Source organism: Panulirus ornatus, chromosome 13, assembly GCF_036320965.1.
Source record: "Panulirus ornatus isolate Po-2019 chromosome 13, ASM3632096v1, whole genome shotgun sequence".
In the NCBI taxonomy this organism is placed as follows: Eukaryota; Metazoa; Arthropoda; class Malacostraca; order Decapoda; family Palinuridae; genus Panulirus; species Panulirus ornatus.
Genome location: NC_092236.1, coordinates 595617 through 616183, shown reverse-complemented (window position 1 = coordinate 616183; position 20567 = coordinate 595617). Strand labels below are relative to the sequence as shown.

The 20567-nt window shown below is 40.6% G+C and overlaps 1 protein-coding gene across 1 annotated transcript in view; it reads right to left on the bottom strand.

Moving 5' to 3' along the window:
* Window positions 1-802: 802 nt before the first annotated feature.
* Ziz (dedicator of cytokinesis protein Ziz) overlaps window positions 803-20567 on the bottom strand; it is a 526511-nt gene continuing 506746 nt past the window's right edge. The window contains exon 35 of the mRNA XM_071669140.1: window positions 803-1709. Within this exon, the coding sequence (XP_071525241.1) occupies window positions 1472-1709 (238 nt within the window). The 3' untranslated portion in view covers window positions 803-1471. The remainder of the gene's footprint in view (window positions 1710-20567) is intronic.

The following is a 20567-nucleotide window of genomic DNA, read 5'->3' as shown; positions in this document are numbered from 1 at the left end:
TTGCGAGGCGTGGGCTATGGATAGAGTTGTGCGCAGGAGGATGGATGTGCTGGAAATGAGATGTTTGAGGACAATGTGTGGTGTGAGGTGGTTTGATCGAGTAAGTAACGTAAGGGTAAAAGAGATGTGTGGAAATAAAAAGAGCGTGGTTGAGAGAGCAGAAGAGGGTGTTTTGAAATGGTTTGGGCACATGGAGAGAATGAGTGAGGAAAGATTGACCAAGAGGATATATGTGTCGGAGGTGGAGGGAACGAGGAGAAGTGGGAGACCAAATTGGAGGTGGAAAGATGGAGTGAAAAAGATTTTGTGTGATCGGGGCCTGAACATGCAGGAGGGTGAAAGGAGGGCAATGAATAGAGTGAATTGGATCGATGTGGTATACCGGGGTTGACGTGCTGTCAGTGGATTGAATCAGGGCATGTGAAGCGTCTGGGGTAAACCATGGAAAGCTGTGTAGGTATGTATATTTGCGTGTGTGGACGTATGTATATACATGTGTATGGGGGTGGGTTGGGCCATTTCTTTCATCTGTTTCCTTGCGCTACCTCGCAAACGCGGGAGACCAAAAAAAAAAAATATATATATATAATGTAAGTGAATGGATGTCTTCCTTCGTCTTTTCTGGCGTTACCTCACTAACATGGGAAATGGCAATTAAGTATGAAAAAATATATGTATATTTTCTGTGCAAATGTTCATGAATCAGAAAAAAATATAAATTTTGTCATTTGCATCCTGGAAGGTTGGAAATAATACATGGAAAGTGTTAAGAGCTATTTCACAGAACAAAAAGGATCACACAGCATATTAAAATAGTTTATTTATTTATGAATTTATTTGAGACAACCCTTTGGTTCAACAGAGACAAGAGAAAGATTTTTGATGAATATCCATTACCAACAAGATAAAGTAATAAAATGAAAATAAAGAAATGCATCAATTCACCATTTATGAGTAAAAGATTCACCTGAAAATGAACATTACATCTGCCAAGTATCCACAAAGCAGTTGTAGATAAAAGTAATGGCACTCAACTCTTATCCAAAGGTCTCTCAACATGACTTAAAATGTATACATTCATCCATGGCACACACTGTCATAATGGAAAATAAAATTCAACCATACAAGTAAAATAGCCAGCTCATGTACAAATTCCTTGCACATACTTTGTTTTCTATAAGCACAGTTCACAACTTGAATAATTTCCTTCTGCTGTGAATAATCTGATTGTTGAATAATAGATACGTAATAGTGGCTTGAATAAGGACTATAACAATCAAATAGTACATTGTCTTTATATATATATATATATATATATATATATATATATATATATATATATATATATATATATATAACTCTATAAAACACTATTATCACATACTCAAGGCATCTTCAACAAAATGCAAGAAATGCTCAGTAAAATATTATCAATCAAAAGTTCTTTGTTTATAAAACTCCGAATACAACTTCATGCACTGCTGGCACCTCCTGGGGAACTGATCATGCTGAGATAATGCTGTGAAGACCTCTTTAGGACACTGTCAATAGCAATTTGAGCTGCCAAGAGTGGCTCATTAAGAATTGATGAGAGTGACTGTAGGAGTTCTGAGAAGTTACTTTCCAAAGCCATCTGGTATTCATACTGGTCACTATTTATTACTTGACTGTTCAGATCCAATGCCTCCTTGCAAGTGCATACAAAGTGTCTGTTGAGTAAAATGTGTGAATCAGTACACTGTATGAATTGTAAATTGCATGAAACTAATTATATATATACAGGTTGAGCATCCCTAATCTGAAAATCCAAAATCTGAAATGCACCAACCATTATCAAGGACAGATGTGCTCTAGCGATGTGCTTGCCAACCCAGTTTCAAACAGGTCTTATTGTGTGCTGCTTAGTGACCCACTTGAATCTTGGTGAAATCCCTTGAATCTTGGTGAAATCCTTTGAATCTCAGTGAAATCCTTTGAATCTTACTGAAATCTTAGAAGATGACTCCAGCTTCTCAAGCTGTCTGCCCTATATGCCATCGGAAGTTCACCAGGGATTTTCTCCTCAGAGAAGATGATTACACCTTGTTTATTATGCAACATATTTGACAGGCATTTGGTAGGTGTTAGGAAAAACAGCAAAGCCTTTGAGAAACTAGATGGCAAGATGAAAGAGTGGGAAGAGGAAATTGGGTTCTTGGCAGTGAAAGCAGATGCAATGCAGGAAACAGACACAGGTATATCATATAGGGTAGATAGCTCAGATAGTAGAATAGCAACCGTTGAGACAAAGTTGGAAGATACTTCACTTTCCAACCTGCGAGGAGAACTTTCCACTCACAATTGGTTTAATGTACTAGATGATGAAGTACAGAAGCCCTCTATAGGGAGGAGGATAGTGTGTTTAGTATAGACCTGTGGGACCATTTTAGTTATGATAAATTTCTGTATGCTAAGGAAGGTCTTCACTTAAATGGAATAGAGAAAGCCTGCCTTGACAGAGTATTGGATAACATTAGGCCTTTTTCTCAATAAAGTACTCAGGAAAGCAAATCACAGTCGAGCTAAAGAAGGAACTATGAGAGTGAGGGAGGGTGAGGGGATAGCTGTAGCAGGTGGGTTGGTGGTGGTGGTGGTGGGGGGGGGGGGGGGGTGTCTGAGAGTGAAAGGGATCTTAGGGACAAGGCATCCAGCTTGATCATTATAAAGGTAGTGATAAAGGATGTGTGGGACCTTGGCGATAGGGATCCTTGGGGAGTAGTGGGTGTCTGAGAGTGAAAAGGATCTTAGGGACAAGGCATCCAGCTTGATCATTATAAAGGTAGTGATAAAGGATGTGTGGGACCTTGGCGATAGGGATCCTTGGGGAGTAGTGGTAACCTCACAAGCAGAGGAATTAGCAAAAAATGGTCAAATAGGTTCAGTTGGGGGACAACTCAGGCAATATAAGTCAAGGGTTAGCACAGGTACATGTCAACTCTCTGGTAACTTTTAGGAGCAATGCTGGCAGGGTCCAGTTCAGGGAGGGTCAGAGTAAGGCAGCAAACCCAAAACAGAAGGAGAACTGTCTCTCCACCACTGCAGCACAGACAATAACAGTGATAATACAAACAAACATACTAACAGTAAAAAGAAGGCACATTCAGTCCAGAAATCAACTCCAAGGAAAATAAGTTTAATCATTATGAACTAGTGATGGTTTGCACAAAAGATACTTGTGGCATGAGAAGCATGGGAGGTGGGCAGATTAGAAAGGGTAGTGAGTGGTGTGATGAAGAAGTAAGATTAATAGTGAAAGAGAAGAGAGAGGCATTTGGATGCAGGGAAATAGTGCAAATGACGGGGAGATGTATAAAAGAAAGAGGCAGGAGGTCAAGAGAAAGGTGCAAGAGGTGAAAAAGAGGGCAAATGAGAGTTGAGGTGAGAGAGTATTGCTAAATTTTAGGGAGAATAAAAAGATGTTTTGGAAACAGGTAAATGAAGTGCATAAGACAAGAGAACAAATGGGAACATCGGTGAAGGGGGCTAATGGGAAGGTGATAACAAGTAGTGGTGATGTGAGAAGGATATGGAGTGAGTATTTTGAAGGTATGTTGAATGTGTTAGATGATAGAGTGTCAGATATGGGGTGTTTTGATCGAGGTGGTGTGCAGAGTGAGAGGGTTGGGGAGAATGATTTGGTAAACAGAGATGAGGTAGTAAAAGCTTTGCGGAAGATGAAAGCCGGCAAGGCAGCAGGTTTGGATGGTATTGCACTGGAATTTATTAAAAAACGACTGTGTTGTTGACTGGTTGGTAAGGATATTTAAAGTATGTATGTCTCATGGTGAGGTGCCTAAGGACTGGCAGAATGCATGCATAGTGCCACTGTACAAAGGCAAAGGGGATAAATGTGAGTGCTCAAATTACAGAGGTATAAGTTCGTTGAGTATTCCTGAGAAATTATATGGGAGGGTATTGATTGAGAGGGTGAAGGCATGTACAGTGCATCAGACTGGGGAAGAGCAGTGTGGTTTTAGAAGTAGTAGAGGATGTGTGTGGATCAGGTGTTTGCTTTGAAGAATGTATGTGAGAAATACTTAGAAAAGCTAATGGATTTGTATGTAGCATTTATGAATCTGGAGAAGGCATATGATTGAGTTGATAGAGATGCTCTGTGGAAGGTATTACGAATATATGGTAAGGGAGGCAAGTTGTTAGGAGCAGTGAAAAGTTTTTATCGAGGATGTAAGGCATGTGTACGAGTAGGAAGAGAGGAAAGTGATTGGTTGTCAGTGAATGTCGGTTTGCGGCAGGGGTGAGTGATGTCTCCATGGTTGTTTAATTTTTTTATGGATGGGGTTGTTAGGGAGGTGAATGCAAAAGTTTTGGAAAGAGGGGCAAGTATGCAGTCTGTTGTGGATTATACAGCACTGGTGGCTGATTCGGGTGAGAAACTGCTGAAGCTGGTGACTGAGTTTGGTAAAGTGTGTGAAAGAAGAAAGCTGAAAGTAAATGTGAATAAGAACAAGGTTATTAGGTACAGTAGGGTTGAGGGACAAGTCAATTGGGAGGTAAGTTTGAATGGAGAAAAACTGGAGGAAGTGAAGTATTTTAGATATCTGGGAGTGGATTTGGCAGCGGATGGAACCGTGGAAGCGGAAGTGAGTCACAGGGTGGGGCAGGGGGCGAAAGTTCTGAGAGTGTTGTAAAATGTGTGGGAGGCGAGAATATCATCTTGGAAAGCAAAAATGGGTATGTTTGAAGGAATAGTGGCTCCAACAATGTTATATGGTTGTGAGACGGTGGCTACAGATTGAGTTGTGCGGGGGAGGGTGGATGTGTTGAAAATGAGATGTTTGAGGACAATATGTGGTGTGAGGTGATTTGATCGAGTAAGTAATGAACGGGTAAGAGAGATGTGTGGAAATAAAAAGAGTGTGGTTGAGAGAGCAGAAGAGGGTGTTTTGAAATGGTTTGGTCACATGGAGAGAATGAGTGGGGAAAGATTGACAAAGAGGATATATGTCTCAGAGGTGGAGGGAATGAGGAGAAGTGGGAGACCAAATTGGAGGTGGAAAGATGGAGTGAAAAAGATTTTGAGTGATCGGGGCCTGAACATGTAGGAGGGTGAAAGGCGTGAAAGGAATAGAGTGAATTGGAATGATGTGGTATACCGGGGTCGATGTGCTGTCAGTGGATTGAACCAGGGCATGTGAAGCGTCTACGGTAAACCATGGAAAGTTCTGTGGGACCTGGATGTGGAAAGGGAGCTGTGGTTTCGGTGCATTATACATGATAACTAGAGACTGAGTGTGAACGAATGTGGCCTCTGTTGTCTTTCCTAGCACTACCTCCTGTGCATGCGGATAGAGGGGGTTGTCATTTCATGTGTGGCCTTTGCTGATTAAAGGCAAGCAAATTTTGGAAAGAAGCACAAAACCTGCGGTACCAATTAAACAAAACTTCTTGACATTCACACAGTAGAGAAAATGTGGAATAATTCTCAAAACACTTGAGATTGAAAATACACATATTTTATTATTATTATTATTATTATTATTATTATTATTATTATTATTTTGCTTTGTCGCTGTCTCCCGCGTTTGCGAGGTAGCGCAAGGAAACAGACAAAAGAAATGGCCCAACCCACCCCATACACATGTATATACATACACGTCCACACACGCAAATATACATACCTATACATCTCAATGTACACATATATATACACACAGACATATACATATATACACATGTACATAATTCATACTGTCTGCCTTTATTTATTCCCATCGCCACCTCGCCACTCATGGAATAACATCCCCCTCCCCCTCAAGTGTGCGAGGTAGCGCAAAGAAAACACAACAAAGGCCCCATTCGTTCACACTCAGTCTCTAGCTGTCATGTAATAATGCCCGAAACCACAGCTCCCTTTCCACATCCAGGCCCCACAGAACTTTCCATGGTTTACCCCAGACGCTTCACATGCCCTGATTCAATCCACTGACAGCATGCGACCCCAGTATACCACATCGATCCAATTCACTCTATTCCTTGCCCGCCTTTCACCCTCCTGCATGTTCAGGCCCCGATCACTCAAAATCTTTTTCACTCCATCTTTCCACCTCCAATTTGGTCTCCCACTTCTCGTTCCCTCCACCTCCGACACATATATCCTCTTGGTCAATCTTTCCTCACTCATTCTCTCCATGTGCCCAAACCATTTCAAAACACTCCCTTCTGCTCTCTCAACCACGCTCTTTTTTATTTCCACACATCTCTCTTACCCTTACATGACTTACTCGATCAAGCTGTCATGTAATAATGCCCGAAACCACAGCTCCCTTTCCACATCCAGGCCCCACAGAACTTTCCATGGTTTACCCCAGACGCTTCACATGCCCTGATTCAATCCACTGACAGCATGCCACCCCAGTATACCACATCGATCCAATTCACTCTATTCCTTGCCCGCCTTTCACCCTCCTGCATGTTCAGGCCCCGATCGCTCAAAATCTTTTTCACTCCATCTTTCCACCTCCAATTTGGTCTCCCAGTTCTCCTCGTTCCCTCCACCTCCGACACATATATCCTCTTGGTCAATCTTTCCTCACTCATTCTCTCCATGTGCCCAAACCATTTCAAAACACTCCCTTCTGCTCTCTCAACCACGCTCTTTTTTATTTCCACACATCCCTCTTACCCTTACATGACTTACTCGATCAAACCACCTCACACCACATATTGTCCTCAAACATCTCATTTCCAGCACATCCACCCTCCTGCGCACAACTCTATCCATAGCCCACGCCTCGCAACCATACAACATTGTTGGAACCACTATTCCTTCAAACATACCCATTTTTGCTTTCCGGGATAATGTTCTCGACTTCCAAACATTCTTCAAGGCTCCCAGGACTTTCGCCCCCTCCCTCACCCTATGATTCACTTCCGCTTCCATGGTTCCATCCGCTGCCAGATCCACTCCCAGTTATCTAAAACACTTTACTTCCTCCAGTTTTTCTCCATTCAAACTTACCTCCCAATTGACTTGACCCTCAACCCTACTGTACCTAACAACCTTGCTCTTGTTCACATTTACTCTTAACTTTCTTCTTTCAAACACTTTACCAAACTCAGTCACCAGCTTCTGCAGTTTCTCACATGAATCAGCCACCAGCGCTGTATCATCAGCGAACAACAACTGACTCACTTCCCAAGCTCTCTCATCCCCAACAGACTGCATACTTGCCCCTCTTTCCAAAACTCTTGCATTCACCTCCCTAACAACCCCATCCATAAACAAATTAAACAACCATGGAAACATCACACACCTCTGCCGCAAACTTACATTCACTGAGAACCAATCACTTTCCTCTCTTCCAACATGTACACATACCTTACATTCTAGATAAAAACTTTTCACTGCTTCTAACAACTTGCCTCCCACACCATAAACTCTTAGTACCTTCCACAGAGGATCTCTATCAACTCTATCATATGCCTTCTCCAGATCCATAAATGCTACATACAAATCCATTTGCTTTTCTTAGTATTTCTCACATACATTCTTCAAAGCAAACACCTGATCCACACATCCTCTACCACTTCTGAAACCACACTGCTCTTCCCCAATCTGATGCTCTGTACATGCCTTCACCCTCTCAATCAATACCCTCCCACATAATTTACCAGGAAAATAAACATATTCTACTAATTATGAAGAGAACTTGAAATATTTCAAAACCATTGTGGATGCAGAGAAGTAGGAAAATAGGACTAATTTGCCAAAAGGAAACATAAAAAATTCAAATCAATGGGAACTGATGAAAACTGCCAGGAATTAAAATCCAAAGAAAGCATAAAAATGTCATAAAAGGTAATAAGACAGTAAACACAAGGAAGAAAAAAGAATTTTGTTGAAAATTAAGAATAATCCTATGGAATTATTCAAATATATAAGACAAAGAAAGACAGTAAAAGAAGGAATTGGACCATAACAAAACGAACATGGCACACTAAATATTGACGTCAAGGAAATGGCTACCATATTAAATTATTCCTATAACTCTGTATTCACAATTGAAGAAACATCTCAAATACTGCAACCAATGAAAATGTTTGAAGGATCTGAAGAAGAGTCAAAGGTTAGAGAAATAAAGAGCTCTGAAGTACTTAAATACCTGGACCAATGAAATCCTAACAAATTGCAACATCCCTGATAACTTAGTTCCAAAATTTTTAAAAGAGATCAGTAGACACCTGATATACCCCTTAAGAACAATATTATACAAATCCCTATTGGATGGTCAGGTGCCAACTGACTGGAAACCAGCAAATGTTACTCCTATGTACAAAAATGGAGACAAAAAGTGTGCCTTTAACTACTGCCCAATTAGCTTTACATCGGTGTTAGGTAAAAAGATGGAAAAAACAATACAAAATAAAACTCACATTTCTAGATCACAAAATTAAATCAGACAAGCATAAGAGTTTCCGCAATAGAAGATCATACCTGACAGATTTGTTGGGATCTTTTAATGTTATGTATCAGAATTGGGATGAAAGATTACCATCTGACGTAGTATATTTAGATTTCCAAAAGGCTTTTGATAAATTACCTCACAAGAGACTTTTACATAAACTCAAAGCACACAAAATCGGTGAAGAACTCTGTACATGGATCAGGGACTGGCTTACTGGAAGAAAGCAGCACATAGTATTAAATTGTGAAGCCTCAGATTGGCTAGACATAACAAATGGTGTGTCACAGGGGTTGGTCCTATGCCCAATTCTTTTCATAAATACATTAATGACCTAGAACTCGGTCTCATATCTAAGACCTCAAAGTCTTAGATACTAAACTTAGAAGTAGAGCTGTAAACAGGTTGGACTGCGAAATGAGTCAAGATCTTAACTTACTAGGAGAGTGGTCTGACAGATGGCAAATGAAGTTAAATGAAGATAATTGTAAAGTTATGCACTTAGGGGACAAATATACATTACGCCTACAAACTATTCAGAAACTCTCAAAGTAAAGTAAATTAAGAAAAGGACCTTGAAGTTTTCATTAGCAACAATCTGAAGTACACTAAACAGTGTCAAGCAGCAAGTAAAAAAAAAAAAAGGCAACCAAATGTTAGGTTTCATAGCCAGGAATATAGATTACAAGACACCAGAAACAATTCTCACACTTTATAATTATCTACAAAGACCACACCTTGAATAGGCAGTCCAGTTTTGGTCCCCAAACTATAAAAAGGACAAGGAAAAATTAGAGCAAGTACAAAAATGCACGACAAAATTGATCCCATCCCTTAGAAATCTGCCACACAAAGAGAGGCTGAAACAATTGGATCTCTTCTCCCTTAAAAAACTGTTGACTGTGCAGCGACTTTATCCAAGTGTTCAAAATTCTGAACACGTTTGATAAATTAAATCTCGAACATCTCAAAATACAAGAAAATATGGTTACCAGGACAAAAGGAATAAAACTCAAAGCTAAAAGCTGTAGTCTGGACATGGGAAAAAGCTTCTTTTGCTATAGTTGTGCTGAGCACTGGAATAAGTTACTGTTAGACTTAAGTGAATGCTAAGACTATAAAAAACCTTCAAAAGTCGTTTGACAAATATTTCATAAATTCAGATATACTCTGAGAAAAACACCAGAAATAAACTGCATAAATGACAGTGGTAAAGGGGACAACAGAAGAGCTAATGTTCAGCAGCAGGAAGTCAGTGACAGCTGAGCAGAATTACATTTTCTTGACAAGTTAAACTTATTCTTTTACCAGACAACCCAGTCGTGAGGCAATCAGGCCTCCTGTTGTTTGTCTTTCTCCTGTAAACTCACGTAAAATCTAAAACTTTTTGAGTGGCGACATGACTTTACAAGTGGAAAATTTCACATCTGATCTCACATGCCCATGCTTAGTGCTGGGCTCTGTTGGTCCCAGTTTGTTACAAACCATTATCATTGCCAAACCTATGTGCATTACTCACTGTGTGTTTTGCTTATTTTCTGTTCTGTGGTACAAAGATATTGCTGAAAATGTCGAAAAGGCTCTAGAGTCCATCAGTAAGTTGGAAGAAGTGGATACAGAAGAAGGCTTTAACATCGATAATAAGGCTCCACTGGTTCACTCACTGACCGATAGTGAAATACTGAAATGGTTCCGAATCAAGGTGATTGTGTTAACAGATTATGAAGATGACTTTGCTAACACTGCAGAAAAAGTGCCTACAGACGACATGGCGAAAATGTGTGATGGACTTGCTGAAGGACTAGACCAGTGTGCCTTCATAACAAGAAATCAGTATCCAAAATCAAAGAGAAACTTCTAAGACAAAAACCATTGTTAATGAGACAGATGACTCTGGAGGAAACATTTATAAAAGCCATCCAGCAGAATGCCTCCTTCTCTAGAGGACCCACTTCCTGATCCCTGAACTTCTGATGTTCCTTCTCATGATGTCAACACTGATGTACCCTCCCCATAAAGTTTCTTAGGCCATATGCAGTTCCAGTATTTGTTGCTGCATTTATCTTCTTTTATAAGCAGCCATTTTGGTAAGTGCAAAACATTATTTTCATGTGAAATTTGAATTTCATGTCCACCTGAAATGCCATGTTTGAGCATAACATGACCAGCAACATTATTGCATTGAAATTTTTCTCAGTTATCATTACACTTAAAGCTATCTGTAATTATCATAATGGTTATTTGTTTTTATATCTAAAATAAAACCAAAAAAATATATAGTGTACTGTGACCATTTAATGAAAACACAGCATCATAGGTGGAAACTGAAGACCTGCAGTTGTTTGTTGTTATTGTTTAACAACTGATACATGAATGGTATTTCATATTTTTTTTTTACTGTTAAGTACTTATGTGTGAATGTGTAAAAAATGAATGCTTATATGTAACATAGAAATTCAGGAATGAAGATGATGCCAAACAACCAAAGATTCTCCATATGGGTGGCTGAGGTTGTGACACCTTAGCTTCCTGACATTTCAGTGTTACAAAATATTGTATAAATTACTTTCAGGTTATGTGTATCAGGTGTGTATGAAACATAATTGGATTTTGGCTTTAGACCTAGGTCCCAATCCCAAGATATCTCATTATGTGCTATATGCAAATATTCCAAAATTCAAAAAAATAGAAACTGAAACTCTTCTAGTCCCAGGCATTTCAGATAAGGGATACTCACCCTGTATTAGGTATTAGCATATAAAATTAATGAAAGAACTATTACTACATAAAAGCTATTCATAAAATACACATAACCATGTAAGGTTCCCTGAAACATAAAGATGGAATGCAGTGTCACAAATGCAAACCAGTTTGTCAAAAAAAAGAAAAAAAAAATTCATCCTCCTCTAAGGAGTGGTCAATTAAAAAGGTACCTGATGTAAGTAGCTGAGTAAGTGTGTTACCAAGTGTGATGCAAGGGATATGGTATAAAAGACCAGTGATTTACAGGTGAAAGTGAGTAATGTGGAAATTGGGGTTATAATTAGGGGTCATGGGGGTGCCTGATACTGTAAATCTGAATGGTGAACAGCTTGTGGAGTTGTGCTGAAAAACAACAGGTTTGTACAGGAAATATGAATGTATACAAGGGTAATCAGGAAAAATGCTCAGTGGGCAATATTGGATTAAATACTGGTTGACAAGCATGCAAAAGAGAGACTTAAATGTGAATGTGCTGGGAATGGCACCTGATAGGATGTCTGATAATTGCCTGGTTGGGGCAAAGATGAAGATTTACAGAATTTTTTTGGTAAATAGAAAATGATTTCAGTGAGAAGATAGTGGTGAAAGAAAGAGAGCTTAGATAAGATATGCACATGAAGAAATACCAAGAGGGACAGCATAGATTAGCAACAGGTGAAATTTTACAAACCTAAGGGAGTGGGTGAGGAATGACAGGACTTTAAAGGAAGCAGTGCTGGCATGGGCAAGAGAAGTGTACGGCATACAGAAGGAGGGAGGTGGGCGCTACCTCGCAAACGCGGGAGACAGCGTCAAAGCAAAAAAAAAAAAAAAAAAAAAATATACAAAGGCAAAGGGGATAAGAGTGAGTGCTCAAATTACAGAGGTATAAGTTTGTTGAGTATTTCTGGTAAATTATATGGGAGGGTATTGATTGAGAGGGTGAAGGCATGTACAGAGCATCAGATTGGGGAAGAGCAGTGTGGTTTCAGAAGTGGTAGAGGATGTGTGGATCAGGTGTTTGCTTTGAAGAATGTATGTGAGAAATACTTAGAAAAGCAAATGGATTTGTATGTAGCATTTATGGATCTGGAGAAGGCATATGATAGAGTTGATAGAGATGCTCTGTGGAAGGTATTAAGAATATATGGTGTGGGAGGAAAGTTGTTAGAAGCAGTGAAAAGTTTTTATCGAGGATGTAAGGCATGTGTACGTGTAGGAAGAGAGGAAAGTGATTGGTTCTCAGTGAATGTAGGTTTGCGGCAGGGGTGTGTGATGTCTCCATGGTTGTTTAATTTGTTTATGGATGGGGTTGTTAGGGAGGTAAATGCAAGAGTTTTGGAAAGAGGGGCAAGTATGAAGTCTGTTGGGGATGAGAGAGCTTGGGAAGTGAGTCAGTTGTTGTTCGCTGATGATACAGCGCTGGTGGCTGATTCATGTGAGAAACTGCAGAAGCTGGTGACTGAGTTTGGAAAAGTGTGTGGAAGAAGAAAGTTAAGAGTAAATGTGAATAAGAGCAAGGTTATTAGGTACAGTAGGGTTGAGGGTCAAGTCAATTGGGAGGTGAGTTTGAATGGAGAAAAACTGGAGGAAGTGAAGTGTTTTAGATATCTGGGAGTGGATCTGGCAGCGGATGGAACCATGGACGCGGAAGTGGATCATAGGGTGGGGGAGGGGGCGAAAATTCTGGGGGCCTTGAAGAATGTGTGGAAGTCGAGAACATTATCTCGGAAAGCAAAAATGGGGATGTTTGAAGGAATAGTGGTTCCAACAATATTGTATGGTTGCGAGGCGTGGGCTATGGATAGAGTTGTGCACAGGAGGATGAATGTGCTGGAAATGAGATATTTGAGGACAATGTGTGGTGTGAGGTGGTTTGATCGAGTGAGTAACGTAAGGGTAAGAGAGATGTGTGGAAATAAAAAGAGCGTGGTTGAGAGAGCAGAAGAGGGTGTTTTGAAGTGGTTTGGGCATATGGAGAGGATGAGTGAGGAAAGATTGACAAAGAGGATATATGTGTCGGAGGTGGAGGGAACAAGGAGAAGAGGGAGACCAAATTGTAGGTGGAAAGATGGAGTGAAAAACATTTTGTGTGATCGGGGCCTGAACATGCAGGAGGGTGAAAGGAGGGCAAGGAATAGAGTGAATTGGAGCGATGTGGTATACCGGGGTTGACGTGCTGTCAGTGGATTGAATCAAGGCATGTGAAGCGTCTGGGGTAAACCATGGAAAGCTGTGTAGGTATGTATATTTGCGTGTGTGGACGTATGTATATACATGTGTATGGGGGGGTATACCTCTGTAATTTGAGCACTCACTCTTATCCCCTTTGCCTTTGTACAATGGCACTATGCATGCATTCCGCCAATCCTCAGGCACCTCACCATGAGTCATACATACATTAAATAACCTTACCAACCAGTCAACAATACAGTCACCCCCTTTTTTAATAAATTCCACTGCAATACCATCCAAACCTGCTGCCTTGCCGGCTTTCATCTTCCGCAAAGCTTTCACTACCTCTTCTCTGTTTACCAAATCATTTTCCCTAACCCTCTCACTTTGCACACCACCTCGACCAAAACACCCTAAATCTGCCACTCTATCATCAAACACATTCAACAAACCTTCAAAATACTCACTCCATCTCCTTCTCACATCACCACTACTTGTTATCACCTCCCCATTTGCGCCCTTCACTGAAGTTCCCATTTGCTCCCTTGTCTTACGCACTTTATTTACCTCCTTCCAGAACATCTTTTTATTCTCCCTAAAATTTAATGATACTCTCTCACCCCAACTCTCATTTGCCCTTTTTTTCACCTCTTGCACCTTTCTCTTGACCTCCTGTCTCTTTCTTTTATACATATATATATATATATATATATATAAATATATATATATATATATATATATATATATATATATATATATATATATATATATATATATTTTTTTTTTTTTTTTTTTTTTTTTTTTATACCTCGTCGCTGTCTCCCGCGTTTGCGAGGTAGCGCAAGGAAACAGACGAAAGAAATGGCCCAACCCACCCCCATACACATGTATATACATACGTCCACACACGCAAATATACATACCTACACAGCTTTCCATGGTTTACCCCAGACGCTTCACATGCCTTGATTCAATCCACTGACAGCACGTCAACCCCGGTATACCACATCGCTCCAATTCACTCTATTCCTTGCCCTCCTTTCACCCTCCTGCATGTTCAGGCCCCGATCACACAAAATCTTTTTCACTCCATCTTTCCACCTCCAATTTGGTCTCCCTCTTCTCCTCGTTCCCTCCACCTCCGACACATACATCCTCTTGGTCAATCTTTCCTCACTCATTCTCTCCATGTGCCCAAACCATTTGAAAACACCCTCTTCTGCTCTCTCAACCACGCTCTTTTTATTTCCACACATCTCTCTTACCCTTACGTTACTTACTCGATCAAACCACCTCACACCACACATTGTCCTCAAACATCTCATTTCCAGCACATCCATCCTCCTGCGCACAACTCTATCCATAGCCCATGCCTCGCAACCATACAACATTGTTGGAACCACTATTCCTTCAAACATCCCCATTTTTGCTTTCCGAGATAATGTTCTAGACTTCAACACATTCTTCAAGGCTCCCAGAATTTTCACCCCCTCCCCCACCCTATGATCCACTTCCACTTCCATGGTTCCATCCGCTGCCAGATCCACTCCCAGATATCTAAAACACTTCACTTCCTCCAGTTTTTCTCCATTCAAACTCACCTCCCAATTGACTTGACCCTCAACCCTACTGTACCTAATAACCTTGCTCTTATTCACATTTACTCTTAACTTTCTTCTTTCACACACTTTACCAAACTCAGTCACCAGCTTCTGCAGTTTCTCACATGAATCAGCCACCAGCGCTGTATCATCAGCGAACAACAACTGACTCACTTCCCAAGCTCTCTCATCCCCAACAGACTTCATACTTGCCCCTCTTTCCAAAACTCTTGCATTCACCTCCATAAACAAATTAAACAACCATGGAGACATCACACCCCTGCCGCAAACCTACATTCACTGAGAACCAATCACTTTCCTCTCTTCCTACACGTACACATGCCTTACAACCTCGATAAAAACTTTTCACTGCTTCTAACAACTTGCCTCCCACACCATATATTCTTAATACCTTCCACAGAGCATCTCTATCAACTCTATCATATGCCTTCTCCAGATCCATAAATGCTACATACAAATCCATTTGCTTTTCTAAGTATTTCTCACATACATTCTTCAAAGCAAACACCTGATCCACACATCCTCTACCACTTCTGAAACCACACTGCTCTTCCCCAATCTGATGCTCTGTACATGCCTTCACCCTCTCAATCAATATCCTCCCATATAATTTACCAGGAATACTCAACAAACTTATACCTCTGTAATTTGAGCACTCACTCTTATCCCCTTTGCCTTTGTACAATGGCACTATGCACGCATTCCGCCAATCCTCAGGCACCTCACCATGAGTCATACATACATTAAATAACCTAACCAACCAGTCAACAATACAGTCACCCCCTTTTTTAAAAAATTTCACTGCAATACCATCCAAACCTGCTGCCTTGCTGGCTTTCATCTTCCGCAAAGCTTTTACTACCTCTTCTCTGTTTACCAAATCATTTTCCCTAACCCTGTCACTTTGCACACCACCTCGACCAAAACACCCTATATCTGCCACGCTGCAACACATTCAACAAACCTTCAAAATACTCACTCCATCTCCTTCTCACATCACCACTACTTGTTATCACCTCCCTATTAGCGCCCTTCACTGAAGTTCCCATTTGCTCCCTTGTCTTACGCACTTTATTTACCTCCTTCCGGAACATCTTTTTATTTATTTTATTTATTTTGCTTTGTCGCTGTCTCCCGCGTTTGCGAGGTAGCGCAAGGAAACAGACGAAAGAAATGGCCCAACCCACCCCATACACATGTATATACATACACGTCCACACACGCAAAAATACATACCTATACATCTCAATGTACACATATATATACACACACAGACACATACATATATACCCAAGCACACAATTCACACTGTCTGCCTTTATTCATTCCCATTGTCACCTCGCCACACATGGAATACCATCCCCTTCCCCCGTCATGTGTGCGAGGTAGCGCTAGGAAAAGACAACAAAGGCCCCACTCGTTCACACTCAGTCTCTAACTGTCATGCAATAATTCCCGAAACCACACCTTTCCACCTCCAATTTGGTCTCCCACTTCTCCTCGTTCCCTCCACCTCTGACACATATATCCTCTTTGTCATTCTTTCCACACTCATTCTCTCCATGTGACCAAACCATTTCAAAACACCCTCTTCTGCTCTCTCAATCACACTCTTTTTTTTCCCACACATCTCTCTTACCCTTTCATTACTTACTTGATCAAAGCACCTCACATCACATATTGTCCTTAAACATCTCATTTTCAAAACATCCACCCTCCTCCGCACAACTCTATCTATAGCCCACACCTCGCAACCATATAGCATTGTTGGAACCACTATTCCCTCAAACATACCCATATTTGCTGCCAGAACTTTCATCCCCTCCCCCACCCTGTGACTCACTTCTGCTTCAATGGTTCCATCTGCTGCTAAATCCATTCCTAGATATCTGAAACGCTTCACTTCCTTGAATTTTTCTCCATTCAAACTTACCTCCCAGCTGACTTGTCCCTCATCCCTACTGTACCTAATAACCTTGCTCTTATTCACATTTACTCTCAGCTTTCTTCTTTCACACACTTTACCAAACTCAGTCACCAGCTTCTGCAGTTTCTCACCCGAATCAGCCACTAGTGCTATATCATCAGCAAACAACAACTGACTCACTTCCCAAGCTCTCTCATCCACAACAGACTGCATACTTGCCCCTCTCTGCAAAACTCTTGCATTCACCTTTCTAACAACCCCATCTATAAACAAATTAAACAACCATGAAGACATCACGTACCCCTGCCACAAACCAACTTTCACCGAGAACCAATCACTTTCCTCTCTTCCTACTTGCACACATGCCTTACATCCTTGATAAAAACTTTTCACTCCTTCCAACAACTTGCTTCCCACACCACACCTTCCACAGAGCATCTCTATCAACTCTAATCATGTCTCCTACAGATCCATAAATGCTACATACAAAACCATTTGCTTTTCCAAGTATTTCTCACATGCATTCTTCAAAGCAAACTCCTGATCCACACATCCTCTACCACTTCTGAAACCACACTGCTCTTCCCCAATCTGATACTCTGTACATGCCTTCACCCTCTCAATCAATACCCTCCCATACAATTTACCAGGAATACTCAACAAATTTATACCTCTGTAATTTGAGCACTCACCTTTATCCCCTTTGCCTTTGTACAAAGCCACTATGCATGCATTCCGCCAATCCTCAGGCACATCACCATGAGTCATACATACATTAAATATCCTCACCAACCAGTCAACAACACAGTCATCCCCTTTTTTAATAAATTCCACTGCAATACCATCAAACCAGCGTCCTTGCCAGCTTTCATCTTCCGTAAAGCTTTTACTGCCTCTTCTCTGTTTACCAAATCATTCTCCCTAACCCTCTCACTTTGCACACCACCTCGACCAAAACACCCTATATCTGCCACTCCATCATCTAACACATTCAACAAACCTTCAAAATACTCACTCCATCTCCTTCTCACATCACCACTACTTGTTATCACCTCCCCATTAGCCCCCTTCACCGATGTTTCCATTTGTTCTCTTGTCTTACGCACTTTATTTATCTCCTTCCAAAACATCCTTTTATTTTCCCTAAAATTTAATGATAATCTCTCACCCCAACTCTCATTTGCCCTCTTTTTCAACTCTTGCACCTTTCTTTTGACCTCCTGCCTCTTTCTTTTATACATCTCCCCGTCATTTGCACTATTTCCCTACAAAACTCATCCAAATGCCTCTCTCTTCTCTTTCACTAATAATCTTACTTCTTCATCCCACCACTCACTAACCTTTCTTATCTGTCTACCTCCCATGCTTCTCATGCCACAAGCATCTTTTGAGCAAGCCATCACTGCTTCCCTAAATACATCCCATTCCTCCATCACTCCCCTTACGTCGTTTGCTCTCACCTTTTTCCATTCTGCACTCAGTCTCTCCTGGTACTTCCTCACACAAGTCTCCTTCCGAAGCTCACTTACTCTTACAATTATCTTCACCCCAACATTCTCTCTTCTTTTCTGAAAACCTCTACAAATCTTCACCTTCGCCTTCACAAGATAATGATCAGACATCCCTCCAGTTGCACCTCTCAGCACATTAACATCCACAAGTCTCTCTTTCGTGCGCCTATCAATTAACACATAATCCAATAACGCTCTCTGGCTATCTCTCCTACTTACATATGTATACTTATGTATATCTCTCTTTTTAAACCAATGACCTTCTATCACATGAATTCATATGTTCCAAGAGTAATTTTCACACTTTAAACTGAAAACATACTTTCATGTTCCTATGTGCTTTTATGTAATTAAACTATAATATTCTTAAAATATTAAAAAAATATATAATTTTGAGCTCTAAAACTCCTCCTACACTAAGAAATGCTATACAATATGAAATGTGAGAATACGTTTGGTTTCAGATTTCTGTATAATTATGTCTGATCAATTGGCTTGTTCAGCAAACTGCTCTTCTACTTTCTAATAGTTAATGTTTGTTATGTCATGTGAGACTCTCCGAACATGCTCCACTCCATTCAGTGCACATGAGAAGAGGTTTAGGATAAAAGACTGGTTACATGTATATGTATACATATACATAAACACAAACACAATTCATAAACACTTGTCCATAAACACAAACACAATTCATAAACACTTGTCCAAGTGTGAATGTAAATGTGTACATGAATACAAACAATTACATCTTACACATTTCTTTCCATCACATTCTAAGTCTACAATTGTTTTTTGCAAGCTAAAACCCTTCTCACTATGCAGTCAGTGTATACACTAAAAACAAAACCTTGTTTCCCTTTCATCATACACGTGCATATAAATAAACACCCATACACGCACATACTCATACATACACATTTTAATGTATACATACATATACATACACAGACATATACATATATACACATGTACATATTCATACTTGCTGCCTTCATCCATTCCTGTCGCCACCCCACCATACATGAAATAGCATCCCCCCCTACACACACACACAGCGAGGTAGCACAAGGAAAAGACAAAAAAGGCCACATTCGCTCACACTCAGTCTCTAGTTGTCATGTGTAATGCATCAAAACCATAGCTCCCTTTCCACATCCAAGCCCCATAGACCTTTCCATGGTTTACCACAGATGCTTCACATGCCCTGGTTCAATCAGTTAACAACACATCCACCCCGGTATACCACATTGTTCCAATTCTCCTCTCTCAACCACACACTTTTCATTACCACACATCTCTCTTACCCTTTCATTACTTATCTGATCAAACCACCTCACACCACATATTGTCCTCAAACATCTCATTTCTAACACATCCACCCTCCTCTGTACAACCCTATCTATAGCCCATGCCTCAAAACTATAAAACATTGTTGGAACCACCATTCCTTCAAAAATTCCCATTTTCTCTCTCCAAGATAATGTCCATGCCTTCCACACATTCTTCAACACTCTCAGAACCTTTGCTCCCACCCCCACCCACCCTGTGATGCACTTCCACTTCCATGGTTCCGTCCGCTGCTAAGTCCACTCCCAGATATCTAAAACACTTTACTTCCTCCAGTTTTTCTCCATCCAAACTTACCTCCCAATTTACTTGTCCCTCAACCATACTGAACCTAATAACCTTGCTCTTATTCATATTTACTCTCAACTTTCTTCCTTCACACACAAATACATCTTTTTTTTTTTCTTTTAAACTATTCGCCATTTCCCGCGTTAGCGAGGTAGCGTTAAGAACAGAGGACTGGGCTTTTTTTAGAATATCCTCACCTGGCCCCCTCTGTTCCTTCTTTTGGAGAAAAAAAAAAAAATACATACAGAGACATATACATATATACACATGTACATATTCATACTTGCTGCCTTCATCCATTCCTGTCGCCACCCCACTACACATGAAATAGCATTCCCCCCTCCATACATACATATTCGCCATTTTCCGTGTTTGTGAGGTAGCATTAAGAACAGAGGACTGAGCCTTAGAGGGAATATCCTCACCTGGTCCCCTTCTCTGTTCCTCTTTTTTTGGAAAATTGAAAACGAGAGGGGAGGATTTCTAGCCCCCA